The 27,805-nt window shown below is 37.3% G+C and overlaps 1 protein-coding gene across 8 annotated transcripts in view; it reads left to right on the top strand.

Moving 5' to 3' along the window:
• The window catches only part of rap1gapb (RAP1 GTPase activating protein b), a 106,885-nt gene that overhangs the window by 45,605 nt on the left and 33,475 nt on the right, over nucleotides 1–27,805 (top strand). For 7 of the 8 annotated variants that reach the window (XM_072381660.1, XM_072381659.1, XM_072381656.1 and 4 more), the window contains exon 2: nucleotides 6,823–6,858. Coding sequence is in view for 5 of the 8 variants with exons in the window: in XM_072381656.1 (XP_072237757.1) it covers nucleotides 6,823–6,858 (36 nt within the window). In the remaining 3 variants the exon portion in view is untranslated. Of the gene's footprint in view, nucleotides 1–6,822; nucleotides 6,859–20,493; nucleotides 20,670–27,805 lie in introns of those variants that run through there. The other variant, XM_072381657.1, reaches the window with a different exon arrangement.

The following is a 27,805-nucleotide window of genomic DNA, read 5'->3' as shown; positions in this document are numbered from 1 at the left end:
AGAACCACAGGATACGAAGGTCAGAGGAGAACTCTGGTAAATCAGGCAGAAAAGTACTTGCAAAGAGAGCAGAAACATGCATATACTTTGGTAGAGGTTGCAATTGAATAGCCATTTTTGTAAAGGACAGGTCTTGACTGAACAAACGACCCAGAAGATTTACATTGACAAGAAAGGGTTACATTCTGGAAATGCTAAGGAAAAGTGCATTAATGGATTTCTTATAATTTTTAACAAGAGTAAAAAGCAAAGGAGAAAATGCTGTCTTACAATTGATTGCAAATACATCCAAAGTGATGTACCATAATCAGATTAGAGGCATGTTTACCATAACAAAAAAGTCTGTTATTCAAGAAAATTTTTTATGAAACTATAGAAATGGCATGTACAGAAGCAGATTTGATTCCTCATATGTTTTACCTATACTGTAACACATTAATTACATAGAGTCATACTCATCTGATTTAATGTCATTGTATCTGAATGCACTTGCCGGAGGAGTTGTGCTCTGCTTTTCCCTTTGAGATTCCTCAGAGTTGTTACTGGTTGTACTGGTTTAAATCGGGTAATATATTTGCAAGGTCAAAGGTTGAACTATTTTTGATTTTAAAAACTTGTGATTTTGGCAGTGTGGCAGTATGTGATTATCATGATGGAATGGTCATCTTTAACTAAGCTTTTGGAGACAGAGAGTTAACATGCTGCCATTTTTTTGTTTTGTTTTTGTATATCCAGATACATTCATGGTGCAACGTGTAAATGTTATCTCCCAAACACCCTGTGCCTTATCATCACAGTCACCTTTGTGCTTCGTTATTGTGACTCAACATTTTCTGTGGTAGTCCAAAGTTCACACAAATCATTCTGAGCTGAAAATGTTTTTCTTCTCTTGTCTGACCAAAGGATGTGCTGCCAGTATTAAGGCTTATTATTATGCTATTGTTGTTCTTAAACACAGTTTTACAGATCACAGTGTGGTGCTGCAGAGCAGGCAAGGTATTCATTTCTTGGATATTGAGGTTGATGTTGTTACAATGACCTTCATTTTTTTTAATGAGCCATCCCACAAACTCTAATTTCAACTGATAACGACAGCAACAACTCTAAAGTGTGTATGTTTATCAGAAATGGATTGTATGTTCCACATATGATTTATGAGGCTGGTCACTTTGGTTAGCAGCACTATGGCTTGTTCTGTATTTTCTAATTACAGCTGCAACAGTTTCACTCTTTTTTAGTTAGTTACTATGTGTACATGCACAGTGATAAGTCTACAACTGACCCTCATCAGAACTGGATAATACTGAAATCATGGCTTTTACATGAGTTGCGGATAGGATATTCCATTGATATTCTGTCACAGTTCATGTTTTAATAGTCTTGTTTTCAGTTTCTTATGTCTTTTTTCTCATCATGTTTTCAGGTTCCAGGTCATGCTTTTCCCCTGTCACGTTAGGTCCACTCATGTCACCTGTTTCTGTTCACAGCTGCACGTCATCACTGATCACTTCCCCACAGTATTTAGTTTCTAGGTTCACTTGTACTCATGGCAGAATCCTCACCTACCCTTCATGCCACAGTCACGAAAGTTAAGTCTGGTTTTGCCTCATAGTCTTGTCATAGTTAATTATTCATAGTTTTGTTTCTTCACAGTCTTGTTTTTTCATAGTTAAGTATTTTTGATTATCCGGCTCATTCACGCTTTCTGTTCTTGCTCCTTGTTTTTTGGAATAAACCTTTTTTTGAATATGAAGTACTGCATCTGGGTCCTACCTTCATCCACCGTTCCTGACATATTCCTGTTTACATGTTACAAAACATAGTCTGATTTTTTGACTCATGTCCACATTCCATTCACCAACACAACTGCAATGTTTTAATTATTCAAAGTTGTGATTACATCCACATCACCCCGAAAAATGGGGCATAGTTCATTGGGGTTTCCCTCTTGTACCCAAACTGTGTCATATTCTTAATGCAGCCTTACTGTTCTGCACTGAACTCCATCAGAACTGTTGTTGCCAGAACTTGTGACAGAAATAAGCAACCAGAGTGTTCTTAAAGTATCCCAATTATACTCATAATAGGTAGACTCACTTCTATTGAGATTTTCAGCACTACAGAACCATGTCAGCAACATCTTTGTTGCATAACTGTATTTAAGGGTCACAGCACTAAGGTCTTTCATTGAACTCATGACATTTTCCATAAAGATCAAAGAAAGCCACCCAGAAGCTACGTTGTAGTTGGTTTGTGGTGGCAGAACTGGCCATGTGTAGGGGACTTGATTAGAGTGATGAGCTGCAGCTGTTGAGATTTAACTCTGACCTGACACACCTGCTTTCACTACAATCATACACATGCACACGTGGAGAAGGAGAGGTTGTGCATTTGAGAAAACTTCAGGTTAGATGAAGATTTAGCAGATAAAGCTGTGAACAGAATTACAAGGGAGGCTGCGGAGATAGGCATGACATTATCAGTTGAATCAGATCTGTCAGTGTGTTTTCATCAGATTTGATCGACAGCGATCAAGCAGCTTACCAACTGTCGGCAGATTCTGCTTGTGCCATCAATTTTTCACAACTAAAAGTGGAAAAAAAATCACTTGAGTCCATCCCAGCTTATCGTTGTAGTTCTACACAAACATCAGTCTGGTGTGCACCAATGGATTGATTTTGCAGCAGTGCAGCATAGCCCCTTCACAAAATTAATCTATGATGTGTGACAAATAGTACATGTACATACAATCCCTTAAAGAACATAGCATGAGAAAGTTAATTTGGTAGGTGAGTGAACTGCCTGAAAACAAGGAAAAATGGATATTGTAAAATAAAAAGAATGCCCCAGAGATGTTAAGTCAGTCACGCAATATACGATGCCATACTGTCAGTCTACATATTAAAACCTTGTGCGGTTCACAACAGCCCTTAATTATCAAGTCTCAAAGGAATCCTCTTTAAGTAGGACAGGCTGATATTAAGTGCTCTTGACATTCTTCTTCTAAATGGTAATAACATCAGGCTGTATCTCATTTGATTTCACACATTTAAGATAATTTCCAGGGCTTTCTGTTGGAATGCACTCATTTTAAGTAGTTATTTACTCCTGACAAGGAGGGAAGAGACCTGCAGTTTAAGTTTAAACTAACAAGTATGATACATGGCAATGCATTATAATGCAAACCAAAATGCAGAGATGCAGTAAAAAGAAAATGATTATAATAATGATTAATTATAACAGTAAAAATTACCTCTTTAAAGTATGAAATCAAATAGACGATAATTAAGCTGCTTGTCAGACCAAACAAACATTAAGCAAAGGAAGAGGACGCTAAAGTGAGGTTGTATATCTTTCATGTCTTGCATAGACTTTAAAAGTCTTGGAACACCCAAAGAGATACAGTATTTATTGGCTCTTTGCTGCTAAGCGAGTTTTCTTTTATTTTACCCAAGTGTCCCTTCTTTAGTGAGTGTCCTATTTCTACAATAGATGGAGGTGTAGTTGTTTATACAACAGCCTCTCTCTCATTCCTGACTGTTAACATCAACACAGCCTGTGTCAGCAGGGAGGGGAACACCAAGCATATCCCTCACTGGCAAACTAATATTTCCATTCTCAACAAAGACATCAAAGAGCAGAGTCCTCACCAACTGCTCACATAACATCAGTGTTTGCACATCAAATAAATTTCAGTCATGCAAAGGTGAACGTTATCTGATGATTAAACCAACCACAGTGTGTACAATGTGAAAATTAAATTAGATAGCAGGTTTTTAATGTGTTAATCACTGGAGTCATATTGTTACAATTTCGTCCACTAATCCACCCTTTCTCACCCACTCTTTATTGCCACATTTAGTTGCTCTGATTTTACCATTCAGCTCCATTCTGCCACGCAGTGATGTGGGCATGCATTTAAATATTGACCCACTGCACAAGTTGCTATTTAAAATATGTGAGTGTAAACATACTGTATCTGTGATCGTCATACTGAGATCTGATGTAAGCCCTTCTCCAGTCAGGAACACTTGTCATCTTTTTAAAATATACATATATACGTATATATATACGTATATATGTAAGAAGTGTACGGATTATTTAGCCTCAGCAGAAATTGAACTCTTGAACTGTGCTGTTTTTCTTTTATAGAACTTTGTAATTACACAACCTATCTCACGGGTACTGTACTCCACCACATTTATCATTAATTTTACAGCTATAGTTGGTATTTATCTATCATACTCAGATGCTTACAGATGAATAGAAATTTAATTTACATTTTGAATTGAACTACCAACTATCTAAAAAAAATAATCCAACTATAGTAAGATATTTGCACACCTTTCATGACTTATTACAGGTGAACCAATAATTTGTGAGTTTCAGGAACCAATTTTTAAATCACTATATCTTTTTTTAGATTTCCAATGCAGGGCGTTTTCTTGTAATTGTGGACGTCTATATCGAACTTTTGCTGTTTTCTCTAGAGTAAGGTTCAAAATACTTTCTGTAATATTGTTTTCACAGCTGGCATGATCATGTTTCATGTTGTTTTTTAATATTTTCAAGCTTAGATATTAAAAACATTGTCACACTCTGCAGTTAGTTTGCAATGAGCATTAGGTACTTTTTATCTTTTCAGTCGCTTAACAGAAACTGTCATAAGAGTTGCTATTATTACCCTGGTGACATTTCCATTTTGTTTCTTTGCCAGTGAATGGACTGTGTATGAGTGTATGTGCATGCAAGCGTGTTGATGCTGAATGAGCACGGCACTTATTTGATTGACTTTCTCTTGGGAAGGAAGGAATAGGCTGTGATTATGAGTAGGATGACTGTCCACAGCTGTTTTTGTGCTGTTACAAAGATTGATTGTGCAGTTGGACGAATTTGACCTGCATTATTTGTGTACAAAGTGAAGTGGACCCTCCCAAATTCCTGACTTGTTGGGTAAATGAAGTGCACCAACATAAGAAGACTGGCATATGCCTTTGTTCTCGCTGGTTCCCTTTCTTGCAGTTCTTGTGCTTCTTTCCATCATTTCTCATATCAGCCCATCTTAGTGCGTAAAAGCAAAGGAGCACAACTGCTGTAATTCTTCCCATATACAGAATATACCCCTCATCATTTGTTTGATTTAGATTACATTTTCATGCTTGCTAACTTTCTCTTCCAAAAAAAGGAAAAAAATCTTGAACATATTTTGGTCATCTTTTGATGAAAACTGCTGTCTTTTGTACACTTTTTCATTCAAACATCTCTACACTCCAGCAGGCAGCATGTCTGCATCTGACAGCCACCACTTTCCATCTCAGAAACAATTCCACTCTGGCTGTACTCACCCAGTCGCCGGCAGGTATAGGAGTAGATAAAAGAGGGGGAGGGAAGAAAAGGCAGTGGTGGAGAGAAGTGATGTAAATCATATTCTTCAGGCTTAATAGAAGCACTATGCAAGTGTGTGACAGGTAGATCTACTGGCAGAAATTCAATGACATTTTTATATTTTGATTGATGTGGAAGTGTGTGGAAAGTAAGAATCATTTTGTTTGAGTTTTCATTGGTTTAGAATAAGTCATTTTGAGAAAAAGCTGCAGCATTGCCTTCCACTATTTTGCACCTTCAGTACCTCAGAAAACATTTATTAAGTTCAAATTTGCAGTTTGAACTGCTAGATATCATTACATATACACTCTGGACCACATTTCTGGTATTAGCAATGTATATATTTTTCACATCTGTTGTTTTTTTGTAATTTTGGTTCAGCTTTTTGTAGCATTAGACTAATACTAAGCACATCTTGCTGATCAATAAGTTATCAAAAGTGACAAATCACATAAGCTGGTAACAAACCATAATGAAAACTGAGCACTCTGAGTTTGAACAATCAGAAGCTTTGGGACAGGCAAGTTAAAGCTTAAATGACCCACAATGAGGCCACCAAAAGGGTGACTTTTTCCATCTGAAACAACTAAAACCTGCAAACGCTAAAAATAAATCATTGAACACTGTGCCACTTTAGATCCAGACTCTTTAGTCACCATTGTCTTAACTAAAGAACGTTTTAGTTGTTACACATCGTTGCCTACTAAGTTAAACTGCTCTCCCTGAAATTGCTTAGAGTTTAGAGTATTCCAGAAGGTTTTGGATATAACTATGCTTTGTCACCATTATAGTCTGGTGTGGGGAATGAATAACAGGCCAGTGTCAGAGGACCTGAGGTTCTGGAAAGGGGCATAAAGGTGGAGAAGGTTGGAGAAGTATTGAAGAGCAAGGGCCTGGAGAGATTAGGCGAGATGGAGAATTTAGCTGTGGATACAAACATAACTGAAAGCCAGTGTATAGTATAAAGGTTGGAGAGATGCGTTTTCAGAGTTTGGTGAGGGTGATAACTCTGGCAGCAGAGTTTAGATGCACTGGAGCCTGTCCAGGACTTTATTCAATCGCAGCATCCCATATGGAAGGTTATGACGGCATGGATGAGGGTTTCTGCCACAAAGTAAGGGAGTGTTGGATTTAATGTGAAACTCAAAGGGGAGGATAGAGTCCAAGATGACACCAAGGTTGTAGACCTCAGAGGATGGGCAGATTCTCAGTGTAAAAATATTACCATTGCTAGGCATTATGTAATCATTTAAGTTTGTTTGAATTTAGTTTTGTGCATTTCTACTTTCACTTAACATGAAAATAAACAAAAAAGATTTTTGCCTATCATTATTTATGTAAATTCAACATAGATTTTTGCAATTTTACCATGTTCAGCTTTTAGTATAGTATATAATGAGAACCAAGATTAATCTCTTGATACTTGTTTCTCTGTAGGATTGACAGAAGCTTCTCCAGGACCAGGACCTTATGGTGAGTCGTCCTCTTTCTAAAGGCCACATTAAGTTTCATACTTCATTGCTCGCAACACAATATGTTGCATTTCAAACTACTTTATTTTTTATTTGGCCAAACAAAATTTTTAGAAATTCAGTTATCATTCTATTCTCAGTCATATGAATACAGAATGACCTGAGTGTCAATGTACCAACATTAAGCTCTCCTTCTATAAGTATTCTACCAATGTTTGCTTTCAACATGCCTTCCTGTTGTATATGCTGCAGAGATAAACTAGATTCTCTCAAGCCAGATGATCTTATGGCCACATGGACAGAACAAAATAAACAAGGTTAAACAGTTCATCATTCTTCATTGACTTCATACTGCCTGAAGCTGCTTTGTTACTTACTTCTGCTAACAAATAAATGTAAAAGCCAAAGAGCAGTAATGTGGTGGAATGCATAGCCGACAGCGTAAGGAAATATAAACTTTGGAAACATGGATTCAGTCTAAAACTAGGAAGAAGTGGGTATGTCTGTGTGTTTTTTTTTTGGTTAATTGTAATTATACTGGATGCTATAGTTAAATATCTGTGAAGTATCTAGCGTTTTAACTGTTTCCATTCATTGGAGTAATATCTCCAAGACAAGTAAGATGTGTTGCTTTGCACTGTCACTGTTTGACAGTTTGAGATAGACCTTGGCTTGCCAATTATTTTAATGCATAGTCAATCCCTTCAGAGTATTAAAATTCACTCTCAAAAAATATTCTTTGTCAAAATGACAGTATGATGACCTTAATAAAGAAGTTGGCTAAAAGGGTTACAAAGGCTATATGTTTACTGAAAAAAACACAAGCTTTCCTGTCTTTTTATCTCAAGCCTGATATTTTTCTGGCACGTAGTAGGATTTTCTACTGTGCTTATTATTATTGCTTTCAGAGAAACTCTATCTTCTCTGATGATTGGACATTTATATATGATGAAAATAGAGATGCTGGAGCTTGTAATGTTCCCTACTTGGCAGGCAGTCTCCCAACACAGAGAGGGACTGTGTACAAGGGAAAGAGCAGATGGAGGAAGACAGGGAGCACAAGAATGTGTGCAACACCAGCTGGCCATAGAGAGCAGAGACCTCTCGATCTCAAGCATCAAGGGCCCCGGGATAGATAATTAGTAGTATTTAATTTTTTTATGCATTTGTGTTAACATTTCATACTTAATGTTTGTTATTTTTCGTTATTGTTTTATACATATTTTCATTGTATGTGTAACTGCATTCATATACCAAATTCTGAAAGCATCAAAGATCATGGTTGCAAATGTCAGTATTATGAACATCAATAACTATGAGTGTCATAGAGAAGGGTTTTTTTGTTTTGCTTTGACTGGCCCGTTCTCTTCATTTACAGACTGTGAAATACTTCATTAGATAAAAATTACGATGACTTTTTTTTTACAACAGAGGCATTAAACCAACACAGCTGAATTCGAAGTTGAGAGACAAGTGTTCTCCCAACTCAGCTAAAGTTGTAACACCGGCTTTGTCATTCTTCACGTGTTCACTCTTTGCCTTTCTGAGACATTGTCAAATGATAGAGAGAAGCTTTTAAATAATCTGTGAAATGTTTCTAAAGGAGGCAAAAGTAACAAACAAATAGTTTCTTGTTGGTCAGTAACAGTGAAACAAAATCTTTATGAACACTATTTACTGTAAACCTTTTTAATCACTAAGGACAGGGACTTAAAGTGTAGTGGGACAAAAAGCCCTTGATCTCCCTGGCCAAGATGTCAGTCAGCACAGTTCCATCCACAGGTTGAGTTGAGCTACAGTTATACTTCGAGCTGGTCATTTCATTGAACCATCTTACTTTCTTCAGTGTACATGCATAAGGGGGAATTGAGTTCTTGACTGAAGTGTGTCCAACACCACAGTGCTTCTGACACTTTTCATCATCATCATCATATGTGTAAGTATAGTCAAATTCACTGGACAGATGTTGTTTTTAAATCACTAGAATGGAAATTTTGTCAGATGACACTTTAGTTATTAAATCAGTTTTTTATTAGAGGAGAACAACAGGCTGTAAATGCTTTTAAGCAAATGCAAATTGACATGTAGTTTTAATGGGCTGTCTGAAAACTACTGAAACCGAAAAATATATTAATGTGAACATCTTTATTGGAAATGCAGTTGTCTTATAACACTAACACTTTACTCTTTTTAAAATATGCAAATTGATTAAACTCTGGAGCATGTGCTGCGTTTCGATTTCTTACAATTTAGTTTAGACTAACATGTTAACACACATTTTGAATGTACAGTTTCTGCCAAATTAACAAAACGTTTAGATAGTATAATTTCAGTGCATACATGTATATTTGCAGACTCTCTCAAGGGACTTGCCCATAGCTTATAGCAGAGCTTTTATAATATCAGATTTTCACCACAAAATTGATTAAATTCACTTTATTCATATATATTTCATATCGCAAATGAAATCCTTACTCGTCATCAGTCAAGTTCCAACTTTCTTGTATAGCTGCTGAACTTAAGTGCAAGTCCAGTGAAAACATATAAAGTTGACTGTATGAGCAAAAAAAACATTAATGATTTGGTGGTGCATGTTAGGTAAAGGACCAGGAAAGAAGGAAAGCCTACCTCTACAGTAAAACCATTTCGCCATGGTGCAAAAGGAACTATGCTTTAAGGTAGAGACTGAGATTTGGCCTTGCTTTTTTTTTCATTATTGAGTCTGATAAGAGTCAGGAGAACATAGCAAACAAACATAGACAAATTGCATTTTCTTTTTTTTCCAGTGTTTTTCTCCCTCGTTTGCATGTGATGTGAAATAAAACAGAAGGATATTCTTTTGCTCAAAGGGATTTTACCCTTTTGTTTACGAGTCTGTCATCCAGCTTGCCAGCAGCTGAAAGATTGTGTTGTTGTTATACATCAACTGGGCCATAAAATTAGACAAAAATTGAGACATAATGAGTCTGCAAAGGACAATCGGATGGTTTATTGGAAAGAGGAAATAGAGGGTTCAAAGATGATTCAGACTCATCATAGGAGAATACACTTCTTACGCACAAGCTGGATTTTATTATGAGGATTTCAGTTTTTCTTTCTTGCATAAAGGTCTGTAGCAGATGCTAATGGTCTCTCTGGGCAGGTTTATGACATTGCTTTCTATCCACAGCACAGATTGTTTTCAGTGCTGATTGTAATCACTGAGTGATCATGCTAGTTGTGTATTCCAGCAGTTTTAGACTGCACTTGAATTAAAAAGTGGAAGTCTCGCTAAGACACTCTTAACAGATTTTTTAAGGGCATAAGTTAGTGATTTCTGGAGGCGTTAATTTATCTTAAAATTAAGTAGATTCAGTTTCAGTAGAATTCTTAAGTTGGAATACTCTAGAAGAGAGATTTAATGGGATGTCTGCACATCCGTTGCTTTTCCTGTCCCACAGCTATTGTGTTAGGGATAGTGCCATGTCATCAAGATTCATGATGATTCAGGACAGCAGCATCACCCCACAGAATTTGTCATTAAGACTTGATTTTCCAGATCCTCTGCCATTTACCACGGCTTTAAATTCATCATAACTTTATCTTCAGCCAGCCATGTGCACATAAAGTGTTTCTTAGTGTATGGGGGGGGTGGGGCACACAATATTCACAATTTTCTGTTACTCCTGCAAATCACCAGCATCTCCATCAACTCACCGTGGCGTGCATGCATTTTCTTTTTATGTTGATGTGACTTGAGCAGCTCTGAATCACTTTGGGTAAGAGATGCTCTCTGTGAGAAGTGAGAACACACTTCTTTTACTGTGCTAAACTGCTTGCAGCACAATGTTACCAATTAAACAGCAATTACCTTGATTTCGCTCACTAATGATGGTACTTATCTTCTTTAGTCTAAAACGACTGCTGTGCTGTAACAAGGAGACTTAAGTAAATGCCATGACATTTCTGCAACTGTCTGTCTGTATGTGAACATTTTTGTTTCTAACAACTGAGTTTTGCACCAATGAAAGGACACATTTTAATGGTGTGTTACACATAAAAACTGAAGTAAATTATGCAGCAAATAGAGCATAAATATTTCTTTTCCATCTCTGTTATACACCTATAAATTGTTGTTTGGCAAGCGATGCCCCCGCAAGGGTCACAATTTTAAGCTGATGTGATATATCTATATTATGTATGTGCACAGCTGGAGGTGCAGCTGGAGGTTGCAGCTGTATACCCTGAGTAGGAGCACGTCTGTGATCCTGAGCAAGCTTTTGACTGACACGAGAACCTGGGTGGTAATGAAGTGGTCCTCAGCGTTGAAATATGGGCCAAAGATGCCTCTAATTGGCCGTCTGTGCTTCTTCAGATGCCTGTTAATGGCCAATCTACATCCTAATACAGATGTCAGTGTTGTGAGGAAAAAGAAAACGGTGAAAGACAAGCTGTAGCTTGGTGGGCAGACTACAGGTTATTTGCAGTATCATGGTGCATGACTTGACTGTGACAGGGAGAAACTTTTATATTTGCCATACAAGGCATTTTAGATGACAGCTTACAAAATGGCACATGTCACATAAGTTGAATTAAAAGTGAACCATACTAATATTTTGTGATATACCCTCTTAGTCCCTACATGAATTACCACCAGATATCTGGGTGGTAATTTAATTCATGTTTATTTTTAGTTTTTTCAGTGGAGGGTCTAACTTGGCAGCAGAGTTTCACCTACCATAGCTTAAATATTATGAATTATGAATATTATGCAATGCAAAAACACACCCCATATTGAAATGTAATCCAACCACTATCACCTCCTGTAACCATGTCAGTCTTCCCATAACTCCTCATTGCACTAATGTAGAATTTGTTGTGGGAAGCTGTGGCACTCTGAAGCTTGTAGATTATAATGACCCATTATTTATAAGGCCTTACAAAGTTTATTTTTCCAAAGTCTCAAAGCTCCAGTTTTAGACCAGATTGTCGCTTGACTGGCCTCTCCTTGTGCAACATCGGTTTCTCCACCATCCTCACTGATGGAAGGTTATTATAATAGGTCATTTTAAAATGTCACGTCAGCATGTTTTTTTTTTAATTACAACATCACAAGTCCCATCATCCTAACATTACATACTACATGCAGTTTTTCTTCACTAACTCCAATCCCAAAGAACTTTCTCTTAGACTACAAGAGATTTACGTTTTTCACAATAAACTAGCACCCCATTTGGTCTTTGTTCTACAGAGTTTCACAGCAGATTAAAGACATTTTGCCATTTCAATATTTGAATTCAGTCATAATATTGATATCATGACATCTTTTCAACATTTGACCAATTTAGACCTTGGGTATCTTTTTGAAAAAGTTTAAAAATAGAAGCACTGTTTGTAAAAAATATAGGATTTTCAGAAAACGTAATAGCATTGTCACTTTTCCATTTATTTCTCAGCCTGTAAAGAAGTGATCAATGTAAAATCAGTACCGTTTGAGACCCTAGACTGTTATGTTCATCAATATCTAAAGAAAAAGCATTGTTATTTGAACATGATGACAAGCATGATGTGACTCTCAGTTTGCATCAAGCCTGTTATGATTTTCTAGACAAACAAGAAATAATTGTCTTTAGTGAAAGGTAAAAAACACAGTGATTTCTTTGAAAGGGGAATACACAATGGTGTTACATCCAGTCTTGTGTGGATTGAAGTAAAAAAAAAAAGTAACTTATCAAATAAAATCCACCTGTTTACCATTGTTCAAATTTGAATGAACTAGTTATAGAGCATTTTGTAGATTGGTATAAATCATCGGCTTAGTAAATGAGTTATAAGTCATGTTTCGATCCAAAAGTGATTCGAATCATTGGGAAATGCACATTAAAAGAAATTTGAATCATGTGAGTTTCCATCAGAAGTACGGAATTTGGTGAAAACTACTCGCGAGTTTTCCGCAGGTTGGCATTACAACCAGCCTGTAAACGTTTTACTGGCTTCCTGACCCGGAGTCATTGATATATGCTGTCATTTCTCTGCTGTTTACTGTCAAGGATAGCGGTTATTTGTTTCTCCTTAATTAAAGTTAAAAATGCCACAACTTCTTCCTCCGTTCACACAAACCTTACATTGTCCGCCATGTTTGTTGTCTTGTGAGTGACCCGCAAACACCTCAAGCAGTTGGGGTGAAAGTGCATTACGTCAGACTTGATGCGAACAAAGCTGTTTCCATCCCTTTCGAAAACACCAAAACCCGGCGCTAGCGAGCGTATTTTCATTTGTGCGAATCAGGGGATTTTAATTCGTATTATGGCATTTCCACTTCTTGATTACTTGTTGATGCGCATCTAAACAGGCTGATGGAAACGCACCTATAGATTTAAACCTGGAGAGTGATGCAGAACTTAAGTGCAGCGTGTTGTTACATTTAGTCCTAATATACTGATATGCCTGTCTTTTGCTGTTGGTACTGCAGAAGCTAATAGAAAAATGTAATGGCAATAATAGTGAAAGAAGAAACCAATAAAGGTTCAGGAAACCATCAAAAAAGCAGGAGACAGACACTTGTAGATAGTGATCGTTTCAAAATAAAGCAGGAAGGAAAACCATGACCGAATACACGCAAAGTTTTAATTTTAACAGTCTTTTGTTTGTAATTTATTTCTAATGAGCAATATATCTGCAGAATGAAGTTTAATCAGGTGTACTTGACTTATTATTAAGTCAAGTATATTTGATTACAGTCTTTGATTTCTACAGTAGTACATTACTGGCTTGAGTGATTTGTCCTAAAAAAGAAATAGTTACACTCAAACATACTCCCTGCTGATATGCAGTTACTTTATAAAACCTCTTGTCTTGCAGAATAAAATTAGTTGCACTAATGTGAATTAGGCTTTCGGTGAGTACAGAACAAAATCCTTTCAAAACCTTTTTGTGTCACTGAGAGAGGAGATGGCAACACCCATTACGCCCACATTTATCTCCTGCTGTGTCTTATCCTGGGTAAAAAGTGGCTTTGACTTTTTTTTCCTTTTTTTTCTTTTTGTATGACTATGTGCTATTTCAAAAGCATCATAACCAGGAAAGAGACCCCTGCTGCAACCCAGTTGGGTGTGTCCAGTCCACAGTGTGTTCACAGAGGAAATCTGTTTCTGATGTACAAATTTTACAATGTAGAGCACTTATAGGTTGTGGTAAGGTCACCATCAGATAGTGTTGGAGGTTATTCTTGACAGTCTGGTCTGTCGCAGATGTTGTCTATTTCTCACCGCACCTGTTCAATTAAATCGCTGTTAGACTGCAGCTCGGTTAGAAAAGACCTATCCATGTTTGGATCTTGAACCCAATTCCACCTTGTGCAATTTTTTCAAATTGTCATTTTTATAGATCGCAACATTCAGTTTTAAGATTTTAATCTGTGATAAGGACCTTATTCAAATACTAATTATAATATCACACAAGCACCTATAGTGCACATTCCTGTCTTTTGGGCTTAATTACCATCTAGATGTATTGAGCTAATTAATTGAAACGCTTGGACTTTGTGTGTGTGTGTGTGTCTGTGTATTGGGGAGGAGGAATGTATCATTACCTGCTGTTGTAGCCATTTTATATCATCAAATGATTGACTCCTTGTAATCAAGCTCCATTACATCTCAGATCATGAGACACATGAATTAGCTGCTGTGTCTCAGGATGACAGAAAAGACAGGATAGTAATGATGGAGGAAATGATGCCTAACACTCACAATTCCATTGTATTTGCTCAGGCATGCATGGATTGTTTTGAGGCATTTGTAGCCAATGCTTATTAATGACACTATCAAATCACCCTCCACATTTTTACAGCGTTATACTGTATGAGCAGGGTAATCAGTACATGTTTCTAAGCTCTTTTTTTTGCATTTAACCAGTCAGTGTACCTTATGTCGTGAAAATCAGGAAAACAATTTAATACTTTGATTTTTTTAATTTTTTTTTTTATAGATGTAATGATTGCAAATGCTCATCTGATTTCCCACTGAAATGTAAATACATTTCACTGTACTGGGTATTTAAATTCAACTTTCAAGTATGCTTTACTTTACCTATGCTGGTTTTCTGCTTCAGCATTATCATGCAAGTCGAATGTAGATGTTTCATTATTGAGCTTTTACTTTTTACTTGCCTATCAGTAGACTCCCACTCCTACCTTCATTCTCTTTTGCGTTTTTTTTCATTCATCAGGCCCCGTGTCCATTTGGACCAACTGGAGACATTGTATAAAGCAACAGAATAACTTGTGACCCAGACACTTACAGCACTCAGAAATCTACCAGAGCATTTTTTTATTTAATTCCGTTGAGATTAGGGAATAGGATCTTAAAAAAACTTCATGTTTGAGAAGGTTTATCTACATTTCCCAAGTGAAAAATAACTTAAAATGGTATAAAGGCAGCTCCTGGTTTTCCTGCTGTAGCCAGCAGCTGGAATTCAGGAATCGATTTTACAGGTATTTCTTGATTTCTTTCTTGTTGCTATGGTTTTTTTCTGTCTTTCCTCGGTTCTGTCACTTCCTCATTTGTTTCCTCAGTCTCTCTTGGGTCCGGTCATCAGCTCCACTCCCTTCACCTGTGTTATTTCCCTCACCTGTCTTCACTCATCAATCACCCTCCTCTGTATTTAAACTCCTGGTTTCATTAATTATTTGCCAGATCCTCATAGTTATAACCTCTCATTCTGTCCCTAGTTCTAGTTTCATTTGAGTATTTCTGGCTCTGCTGAGTTTTTTTGTGTAAGGAATAAATTAGTTCAGATCACCATCAGCCTCCTGTTGTCTTCTGGTCATCTGCTGTGTCTGCACCTGGGTCCTCCTCCCTCGCCACCTCATACACGTGACATGAAGGCACCGTCCTGAATCCTGAAAGTCTTTTTTTTTTTCACAGCAGGCATTTTTATATATGTGCAGAAAATAGTCCTAGTCAAGTCACATTAATGACAACTCAGTTTTCTTTAGAGTCCCATTACAAACCATGGCAGCGAGCACAACAGCAGGACCTCTAAGTACAATGCTGCTGTTACTAAGCCTGTTAATTTCCTGAAACGACATTCACAATGTCTCCTGTTTGTATAAATCGATGCACAGCTGTTTTTAATGGTCAACTCAAAAGGAACATCACGGCAATCGCAGTGAAACATCAAGGAAAAATTTAGATAATTTGTTATTTCTTTTGGTTTTTATATTTAACTTAATTACGAACTTGAATCATGATCCATGTTATTTCCATTAAATCTAAACATCTTAAGATTACAGTTAAATTTGGTCTGAAAGTGTTTTGTTACTAACTGGATGAGCTACAGTCTGCTTTCCATATGTTACCTGCCCCACAATCGTTCCTGTGGTTTCACATTCAGTTTGGGTCCAGGGTTTCTGCTGATAAATCAATAGAGGGCCACACAAACTCTAAGTAATTAAAAGATCCAGCAGGTTTCTTGGAACGCTGACAACACTGCTGTAGTATTGAAGAACTGCCTCCTTATCCATCTTGTAAACCATCAGTGGAATGCACCCTAAGGCTGCTTATGTTAATTAGACTGTCTTAATGCACATTTTACTCCCTTAAGGAGTTTTACACACAGAACAATCGAAGTTATGTTGATATTCAGTGCTGCTTATCTTAAACCTAAAAAAAACATTCAAGCTATACTGAAGGCGCCACTTGAGGTAAAAAAGAAAACTTCTGAGCAACCTTGATTTGAAAACAATTTGGTATGCTGTGTAAATTGAAAAACAGAATGTTATCATTTGTAAATTACTTAAGCCCCTTACGTCATTAGAATTGTACAAAGACAATATGTTATTTTTTCAAACTGAGATATTTTGTTGTTGGGAAGAAAAAAAGAGTAGCTCATGCTGAACTTTGAAAAATCAAATAAACAAAAATTGGGACAGCAGTATGTTTATTGCTGTATGGCATCATCCAGGGTATCTTTACAATTGTTATGATGCTGGATATTAGCTCACAAAGACAAACCAAGTTGTGTGACTTCATGAGAAGCACAATCGTGAGAAAGGGGTGTTTTTACTTGTCACATTCCAAATCCCAATCATGAAACTGAAGCCACATATTTCTCATAAAAAAACCAAACTAAATTAAACAAAACCATGTTCATATAGAAAGCAACACAGATAGCAAGCAACACACCTGTTGAGGCCAAAGCCAGAACCAAAGATGTTAAAAAAGAAAGATGAGATAATAATAGTATAATATGACTACACCATCATTAAAGCATGAGTAGATCTGATTCTTAATTTTGTATTCTATGAAATTAGTGTCTCAGATGTATTTTTTCAGGCATAAATGACAGTTTAAACCTTATTTTTTCAGATACAACTTAGGTCTTGCATGAAATTTTAGTCACAGTTTGTCTTTTAGGCTTAGTTTGTGTACTTATGTAATTTTACGCCTCTTTTTGTTTGTTACTGTAGACTCGGTTTGGAAGACCCAGTTTAATTCTGTTATGCGTTTTAGTTGTGTGGTATAAATGATAATAAAGCTCTTTAACTCAACTTTGACCTTTTCAAATACTCTTTGCTACACATAAAGAACAATCATAATAAAAAGCTAAACCAGTGGACTAGGTGGGCTTTGTTGTGTATTTGGGGTTATAATAAGACCCGTAGTTGACATGCACCTGCTGCATGATGGGTAACCTTCGCTATGTTGTGTGATGAGCATAGCCATGTGATGGTACATTATGCCACGTCAATAAACCTTTGATATTACGTCGTGGTCCGAGAAATCATTGTTATATGGACTAACAGAAAGATGAAAGTTATAACAGGCTTATTTTTTAATACAAACACATTTTCTATGTCATCCAGGCTGTAAAATGCTAAATAAAGTCTTATTTGTACAGTGATTTTAAAACATTTTACAAGATGAATGTCCTATTAATGTAACATTCAGTAATATTTAGAAGCAGTCTGGTGTGTTTGTGGAAACAAGGAAATCTTTCTCAGTTCAATCACCTCATTAAAGAAAAACAAAGGAACTATACTCAGCTTAGAACCCAGGCTTTGTTTTAGATCTGTATTTACCTGGAGAGGGGGAGAGGAGGGGGGCTCACTGTCATTGTGTCAGTGCAAATGTAAATCTTTTTCAGTTAATAGTTTAAAAAAAGAACTGGTTTTATGGGAGGCAATGCAACATGTGTTGATCTCTGATCTCAAAATTGATTTACATAAAATACCGTTTCAACTCAGTAAGCAGTGAACTGCCTTTGTGATGCTAAAAATCTGGAGTTGAACAAGAAGTCATCCCACTAAGCCACTAATCCTGCTTCATAGTGCAAGCCTCAGAGGAGACACATATCTAGCCAATCTTACACTTGCTCTACAGTAGTTTTAGGGTAGAAAGGACTTAATGTGGATGCAGTTTGTAACTTGTGCTGCTAAATGTGACAAATACAAAAGACTTTTGGCAACACTCTGTGTTTTGGAGCCAAAGAATGCAGATAATGTAGTCTTCAAAATGAAATATTCTCTCATTCTTGCTTCATATATTTTTTAAAAAATATATTTTTCTGTCAATTGATATTATATATATTATATATATATTTGACTTGAAGATTTGAGAAAACAAAATTTACATGTGAATTACGTTCCCATTTTTCCAGGCAGTAGTAATACTGGCTGAAGGAGTATTCTCTGTAGTTTGATGGTGTTTAAATGTTAAATTTAGTCAGGCTGCCTCGGGAGAGGAGTGTGAACAGAGAGGGAAGCAGACAGTCACAGTGAGAGACAGAGAGGGGAATGAAACTAATCAAATGAGAAATGGGGAAAGAAATCAGAAGTCTCAGCATGACCCACATACATTTGCTCCTGTAATTGCATACTGTATGATTAACATGACAAATCTGATTTCCAATGTACCCACATTGGAAAAAGATACAGATAATTTGTTTAGACAACCCTCATTTGACCTGGTTCTACTAACATTTATTCTGCCCTGCATAAGCTAAAATTCCTCTTTCATCATCTGCTCCTCCCCACTGGCAGCCCAGAGGGTTAAGGCAGCCGGAGAAAAGTGTTGACTGTACTTAACCTGCATGCTCTGCAACCCTTCTCTGCCTGTTGGAGCTCAGTTGTGTCCACCTGATTCCTATGAACCCTGGGGTATATTTCTTGAGTGACTTGTAGAGCAGCTTACCTGGGAATTGTGGTGGACAACCACAATGTAGGTTGTCCAGGGTAACACCCAGCATTCTGAGCAGTAAGTTAAAAGAAAGCAGGCTTTGTGTGTACCTTTCATTGTTACAGCCTTGTGTGTTTGTGTGTGTGCGTAAGCTACCTCTGGGCTACCTGTAACATTATACACACATGGGTGTGGATAACCAACAGGCTACTGCAAGCCTTGGCTCATATCTACTTTTGGGTTTACTCCAGGCTGGCAACCTCGCTGATCGATTAGTACTACCCCCAATACATTTACTGCACATCAGTACAAGTAAAACTACAATAGTAACTGTAGCTAGCAGCAAAATGTGTCATCAGATGTAATGCTTCATTGCAGAGACGCAGGAAAAGGAAAAGGTTGAGGTACTCCGGCACAGTGTCTAAAAGGTGGAGCATGTTTGGTGAGGCAATGGGTCATTTATTATATGTATACTTCTGTATTGAGTCCTGCATTTGTGTGATGGATTTATATAAAAAGGCAAAGAGTTTTGGAAGAGTGAATTACAGAGAAAAATCTTTTAAAATTCACTGATACATTCTGAATAACTATCGTACTTTCATCTGAGAAGACCAACTCCTCTTATGGATTTGAAGGTCTACTCGTTTGTGTGTTATGGTCTTTTGCATATTATGTTCGGATTGCAGTGGATCTAGGCTGATAAACTGATTTATAATCATAATTATTTATATGTACTTTTTTAAATTGATACTGTACTATATTTGGTGCAGAAATGAACAAGAACATGCAATATAGTAGCAAAATTTTGTATGTAAGTCCACTTGTGATTGTACGTGATCACATAATATATTTGACTGATTTATGCAGGTTGATGCATGAGGATCTAGCTTCTCACCAAAGAGGAAAGTGTGATTACAAAGTAATACACTGGACAACACAGACCTATGCTTTTTCCTCTGTGAACTGAGCAAGTGATTTTCTCCATTATGTGTTAGCGTGCTAAAATTTCTGCAGCATTCGAGAGCCTTTCAGCTCAGTACTTGCCACTAATGTGTCAAATAGACAATGGGTTGGTTTGGCTCATTCGTGCAGGAGGGGTTTTATTGTTGAAACAAGCTGTCGGAGTGAGCCTGATTATAGGACAGAGAAATCTGGTGTCACTTGCAGATGAGGTTATGTCTCTTTTTTTTTTGGAAAGTGCTTTCAACCATATATTTGGCTGCAGAATTTTGTCCTATTGAATGAGCAAAGTCTGTTATCAACAAGCACATTCGATTAAACAAATGCTAAGCTTAGATATGCAGCTCTCTGTCATAAACAGATCAAGAGAGAAGAGGGGAGGTAGAGATGGAAACAGAGGGTAGTCTTTGCGAGAGAGAGAGACAGAGAGTAGAGTGTTTGCGCTTGCTTTGGTATAAAACAGACAGGAGAGTTAATACATATCTGTGAGGAGAGGGTGAGAGAGCGAAAAGGGAAAACAGGGAGTGGAAGAAGGAGAGGGAGGGCTGCTCTCGGCATCATCTGACAGAGAGGCTGATCTCCGACAGCAGGTGTTGGAGGATAGAGAGCCAGACGCACGGTTGGAATAATACATAGAGGAGCGTCAAGTTGATGAGGAGAGGAGGCTGAGCTGCAAGTGAGGTAGCACTAAAGACAGGTAAGCATGGAGAAAGATGACGGAGTGTGCTGCCTTTGTAGGGATAAACGGTTGAGAGATAGATTAATTGAGCTGAATTCAAGACAAGACTGACAGATAAATGGAGAAACTTGGAAAATAGATGCAGGCAAAAAGATTCTGCCTGATTTACAACTCTCATTGAACTGCCCTGATCTCTTCATCCTGCTGTACGCTACTCTAAAGGCTGAACTTTCTCTCTATGTCTTTCTCTTCCTTTGTGTCTTGTCCACACAGGAAGTAGTTGACTTGCATCTCGAGTAAATGACTGCCTTCACTGTGCATTAGCTGCTATAGTTGATTAGATTAGTTGCTCTCTGCTAAGTGGACCAGCAAAGCTTAGGGGGTTTATATGTACTTCTCTCTTTTGTATAGTGTGTGTGTGTGTGTGTGTGTGTGTGTGTGTGCGTGCGCACAGTGCATGTGAGCCCATGCATGTGAGGTGCTGGTGGAAAGAAAGATGCTACTAAGTAAGACATTACTCATAAGTAGAAAATATGATTCAATTTTTTTTTCCCTGTATTAATTTATCTCAGGGATTTAAGCCAAGAGCAAAAAATTGATAAGCAATGCTGCTGAATGAATTCTGAATCTGCTCCATAGATAATAAATGATAAAATAGCATGCTGTTTTTTGAGGGCTTGGACACATTTTATCATAATTTGCCTGATACTTCAATAATCATCAAACAGAAAATGTGCCAGTATGTCTGCAAAGTTTGTGCTCTGCCAAAGCAAAGTCTTCAATTCAGTCTTTTTGGTGTGACTCCAGAATACGTCCTTTGGCGACATCATTAGAGGAGCTGGATGAAGATAATAACCTAATTTAGGACTGGCAAAATACTCCTTTATCACATAAAGACCCCTTAAACTTAAGGACATCCTTGTACACTTGGAAAAATGTATGTCATCTTACCTCCACTGGTCAGTTGTATCTTTGAAACTACCGATAGGTTAAGTGAATGACATTGTTCAGCTTATTAAAATGCAATGTTCTGAAACCAGCCCTGGCATTGAACTGAATGCTACTTTGATATGTCCCACCCACATAAACAGTTTCGTAGATAAGGAGCACTCCTCCAGGGTTACAACTTTAAATGACCACCAGATTCCTCAGGAATGACTCAGTGAGCAGTGGAAATTACCCAATCAAAATCTGATCAAGCATCCACCTGATTAATTGGAACAATCCAGATCTACAGTTAGACCCAGTTTGTACCCTGCTGAACCCAGAGGATGCACCAGCAGCAACTATATCACCAGATACCATATGCCAAGTTTACATTTTTTCATGTTTTGTCCAGTTAGAGATGTTCTGGTGATATGAGAGGGACTTTCATAATATTATGCAGGTTTTTTAAAGGTTGTGCCTGGTTGGAATATGATAAAGGAATCGCTGCCTAGTCTGTCTTCCTTTCATTAGTTGGATTTAACAGAATTGAGCAAAACTTGATCTTTATGAAATTCTTAGATAACTTTAAAGTTTGCTCCTCTACTGTTGTCATGCATAAATCATTGCTCATTAGGGGCATAGTTACAAAGCAATGGATAGTACTTCTGATCTCATTATTAATTAAAAAGGCCCGAGGTCTTGTCACTGAAGGGAACTAGTCTGCTAGTCAGTGCTAGTCTGCTAAATTTGTTAAGCTTTAATGGACAAAGGTACTTAATAGACATGGTTACTCCCCATCATAACGTCACTTGACCAGATGACATATGAGTCTTCTCTCAGTGCCGATGACCATCTTTTGTTAAAGAAGCCATTGCATCATTTAATTGGACATGTAGCAACAATATTGGATTAGATTAACAGTGTTTGATAGAGGAGTCATTGTGGATTGCTGAATATGGCTGAGGAGCCCCTCAGATGAGGATTTAGATTTTTACAAATTCAGTTATTTGATGGACAACAGAACATTTCTTTTTATACTGGTACATCCAGTAAATTTACTCATTTTTGCAAGATAAATGTTTGAACTGAGAGTAGGATTTTCAATGCTCAGATATTGTACTACACTCTCTTTGAAATTTTTTGTTTGCATGCCTTGTTAGCATTCTCTGCTCCACATCAAAACTGTATATTTGTGCTCAGATTCCCTGCTGCTTCTACAAATGTCCTGCTCTCCAGTTTGAGCCTTTCTCTTTGCACTCAGGCTGCTTCGGTGCACTTGAGAAACGTCACTTTTTGCTCTCAAATTGCTGTGAAACAACCTTGGAAAAGTTTGCCAGCCAATAGAGTACCAGATAGGATGCAAATGTTACCACTACCTTAAGGCTGCTCTCATTCTACTTCACAGAATCCTCTGCAGACAGTCACTTGCCAAAATTGCCCCCTCCTCAACAAGGAAAATAAGTGCATATAAGAGCATAATACTGCTCTTCTCTGGAAAAGTATACTGACATCAACATAAAGGTCACAAATTACATTAAGTTGTATGTTCATAATTTCCAGTTCTCTTGCTGTTACATAAATTGGAATATTTATGTAATGGCATGTACACTTGACTTCAAATGTTCTGTTCTTTGTGTTAGCAGCTCACTTTTGCTGTATGTTTTTCAGCTCTTAAATGTGGACAGGCAGATAATAGTAACAACGACGTCATTCACTGGATTGAACTTAATTAAACCGAATTAATGTGAGGACTGCGCAATGGTTTTGTGGATAGCACCGTCACCTTCCAACCTTTCTGTGTAGGTACTTCGGCTTCCTTCCACGGTCACATCACATCTGGCACGCTTTTGGCAGGAAAATGTTTGACAGCAATCTGAAAGCTAAAACTCCAAGAGGAGAAATTTTGTGTGCCCACAGAATAATCCTTTAAGTGCAAGGAGAAGTTCTCAAGTTGTAGAGGAGGACAGTGTACAAGTAGCAGTGTGCAGAAAATGCAGATAATGAGTGCAGAAAATGAGTTTTGATAATTGCAAACATGCAGGAACTATTTTGAGTATGGCGGCAGAATTTTGAAGGACGGTAGTATATTGCATAAAAACAAGGAGGCTTAGTGTCAATTAAAGAATAAAAAACATAGTGCCATGGTAAAATCATAGAAATATACCCCAGTATTGCTTCATTATAAGGTATTTCCACTAGTTTATAAAAATTATTGTAGAAACAAAACATACCTATTTCCTGAATTAAAAACTATTTCTCCTATGGTCAACTCTTATCTTTGAAAAAACTTCAAGACTTTACTTTAAGTCAGCAAGGCAAACATGCCCTAGTCTTCAAGCAAAGGTTACAATGGAGGCCTCCAAAGAAAATTAATATTTTATGGGACAGCAGATTGAGTTGTTTACCCATACCTTGACCTATGCCATGTAACTTCATCTGTTTTCATTGGCTCTAATCCTTTGTATGCTTTATGTTTCCAGTAGCATACTGCTGTACCAATCCATACTACTCAAATGTATGTTTTAAATCCTCTTTGTAGAACTCATTGGTTTTTGTGGGTTCTGTGCAGCTTGTACGCTGAGTGGAAATTGTTTTCAGAGCTCATGACCCCAGCAGTCTTTTGAGACTCCTGCTGGTAAAGACCGGATTATTTGGTGGATTTAGTTTCAGAATGTCTTGAGTTCATTTTAGAAAACCTCTATTGTTAGGAATTAACATAAATTCAGGCGATTATCTTGAAAATTGCAATAATCCATCAAGAAAAGGGCTTGAAAGTCCCTGGTGTTGCAGATTTTTTCTGACTTTCACCATGCAAACTCTCTAGAATGTGTTGTTTTTACTTTTACCTTTGGCATTTGTCAGCATGTTCAAAATGAGAATCTGCAATGGGTCTAGATAAACATTGACCTGTGTCCTGTACTCACAGTCTAACTCTGCAGAGGAAAGGTTTAAAGGAAAGTAAGGTTAAACTGATCAGACACAGGTCAGTCAGTTGATGTAATTCATCAGTAGAATTTAAATTTAATATCTATATTTTGCATATCATGACATGCAAAAGGTTAGTCAATAGTCAGTTTAGGGTCTTGCATGTACTGCTATATTAGTCTATTGATTGATTTATGTCAGAGAGAAGCTTCTTTTAAATAAAAAAATATTGCACCCAACAGTCCACGGGATTTGTTTCCAAAAATGCATCAGACTGTTTAAGATGCTCAATTGTCATCTTCAGATGCTTAATTTTGTATACAGGACCTAAGAAAGGTTTCGATCTGATGATTCTTTCATGAGTGTCATATTTGTCCTGTTGTCCTAGAGTAACGTGCCACTGCTCCAGAATCTGCTTCATCTTTATTCAGTCTTTTGAAGCCAAATAAGGGTTTTGATTTATCTTTCTAGAAATCCTGAAAACAATCCTCTTGGTTTTCCTGATCATTACTTGACATCCAGCAATCCTTTATCCTTCCATTTCATCATTATGTTTCAAAGTGAGGAAAGGAATAAGAGTTGTATCTTCTTTAGCCTTCTTTTGCTCTGGAGGCATCAGTTACACTTTCAGATTTTCACACAACTGCTCATAGGAACCCATGCTCTCTATAATATCAGAGATGGTTTTAAAACTTGCATTATGATATTATTTGTGAACAAGCCATAGGTCCAACAAGCTAAATCAGGTTTGAGGCTTTGGTAAAAGTTAGATAAGAGCTCAAATATCCTTGTTTGTCAAACATTTTTGAGTGTGTTTCTCTTTATTGTCGTACAAAACAAAAAAATGACCTATTCATCTTGTTAAAGATGTTTAGAAGAATGTTTCATCCATAACCTTGGTGACCATACTTGCTTTCCATCGTACGTCTTTGCATCTATGATTTTATACAGCATGTGATCGCATTTACTTTGGCATCTGGAGGTCATAGTGTAAGAAAAAAGTCTCCTCAAAAACTTTCCCTGAAAAGATGAACAATGAGTTTGTTACCTCTGCTTATAATTATTTCTTATTTCATGTCAGCATTTATGCTGCAAATTTCAATTTCTTGTTTGTGTTTCACTGATTTGGGGGAAATGCTGTGTTGCTCGCTGACACACACATTTATACAGCTGCAGCTGTAACAAGCTCAATGTGGAGAAAAAAGAGGAAGAAACTGTGAACTGTTGCACCGTGAAAAAAGGTGAGAGTAACTGTGAGATGAATGTATCAGAAAAACAAACAACAGAATTTTTTTGCCGGTAACAGAATCAGTCCAAACAAACAAATGATCATTGATCTTTCAGAACCTTTAGTATGTGAAGCGTGATTTGTTCCTTTCTGCTTTGTTTTCTCTCTTTTTCAGTTTGCACCATCATAGCAGAGTGATTACAAATAATGACTCAAATTTAACTAATATATAAACTTTTGGCACTTAACAGTACTAGTATATTTTTTTTTTACTTGGCTAGATAAATGTTTCCGGGGTTGGACTTTATGCTAGCCCTGGTTGTTCTCCTTGTACTCTCTTCACAGTCTTCAATTGATCTACTGCACCAGTGCAACTCAGTGACTTTTGAGCAGCAGATAAATAACTGAATAACTGGATTTTAGACATAACAAAATCACATAGCATTATCGTTTGGTCCTTAGTCTGGAGTTTGGCATTTGATGATGAATGCTGATTGTTAGAATAAGCATGTTTGTCATCACTCCAAACGATTTACTCTTGATTGCATCTTCGTGGGATTTTCTACTGAACTTCTACTGAACTTCTACTGAACGCAGATTCTTAAAACATTTATCAATGCTAGTTTGGATGTTGTGATTTTTTTTTTTTTAATTCTTACATCTGTTATTATGCATAAGCATGGCAATGGGGAAATTTTGCATGTTGGAGCATGTTATTGAGGTTTCCAAAGTCCAAGTAATGCATGGAACAAGACCACAAATCCAGTTGAGTTGAAGCAGAGATGTTATGGATGCAGAGCAGGAAAAAAATGGAGAGAAAGGAGGAAGTTTAAACCTTTTTTTCCCTAGATCATTATCATTAGTGTGAGATCACAGGGGGATAAAATGGACGAGCTTGGAGCGCTGACAAAGATGCAGCAGGATTCAGAAAGCCAATACTTATTTCACTGAGACCTTGCTGCAGGAACAACTCTAAAACCTCTACAGGCCGACAGAGACTGCAGACAGGGGTAATAGTGAAGGAGGAGGGATTGCAGTGCTTGTTAACAACAGAAGGTGTAATTCTGGTCATGTCACTGACGAGGAACATCTCTGCACCCTGGATGTTGAACTGTTGGCGAGTTCACCCATGTTACTGGCCGACACTGTGTGTGACATCGTCAGCAAAGCTGCTGCTAAGCTACAAGAACGACACACCGATCCATTCATGGTGATCTCTGAAGATCTCTCCCAAACCTCTCTCTGCTGCACATCAACCTTCTGTCAGATTATTTTGATTTAATTTTACTTTGCTATCTATCTAAAATAATAGCAGTTCCTTAATAATAAGTTATACTGCAGAATATTAATTCCCTTTGAGAATTAACAAATTATTATTGATTTAGATTTTTTAATTTTTTAATTTTATTTAAATTTTTTCCCCTTGTCCTGTCCAGAATTATGGCAGCAGAATTGTAATCTGAATACCTTTTATGCCAAACAGATTTGCTTTCCCAAGCGAAGCTTTATGAATTTAAAGCTCCCCTTGATGCCCATCAACTGCTTATTTATTTATTTTTGGTACAATTTTTATCATGTAATAGTGCCGAACCGGACCGGAGGACAGGGGAAGAGGAAGAGCAAAGAAGAAGAAACAGAACAAAATAGAAAGAAAAACCAGACAACCAGCTGCTACACCTGTAAAAAAAAAACAGACTACAATCCACAGCCTCTGTGGGGAATCCAGCCTTAGCGCCACCAGGAGCACCTGAAAGCAGACAAGCAGAGAAAAAACAAACACACAAACAAACAAAAACAAGTACAAGTAGTAGCAATCGTATACAACACAACTGTGGATATAGATGACCTCAAACCACAGGATAACACATCAACTGCTTAGCGAGCATGCTACTAGACTAATGAATGTGTGTGTGTGTGTGTGTGTGTGTGTGTGTGTGTGTGTGTGTGTGTGCGTGTGCATGAACATGCAATACCCATGATAACCGTGCTTAGTTATGAGTGTATAAGTGTACAGAGCCCCCCCCCCAGCAATTAGAAGCAGGCAGAAATTAATGAATTTAATTTAGAGCAAACG

The sequence above is a fragment of the Leuresthes tenuis genome, unplaced genomic scaffold, assembly GCF_036924035.1.
Source record: "Leuresthes tenuis unplaced genomic scaffold, fLeuTen1.0.hap1 SCAF_3, whole genome shotgun sequence".
Lineage (NCBI taxonomy): Eukaryota > Metazoa > Chordata > Actinopteri > Atheriniformes > Atherinopsidae > Leuresthes > Leuresthes tenuis.
This window is presented reverse-complemented; position numbering and strand designations above follow the sequence as displayed.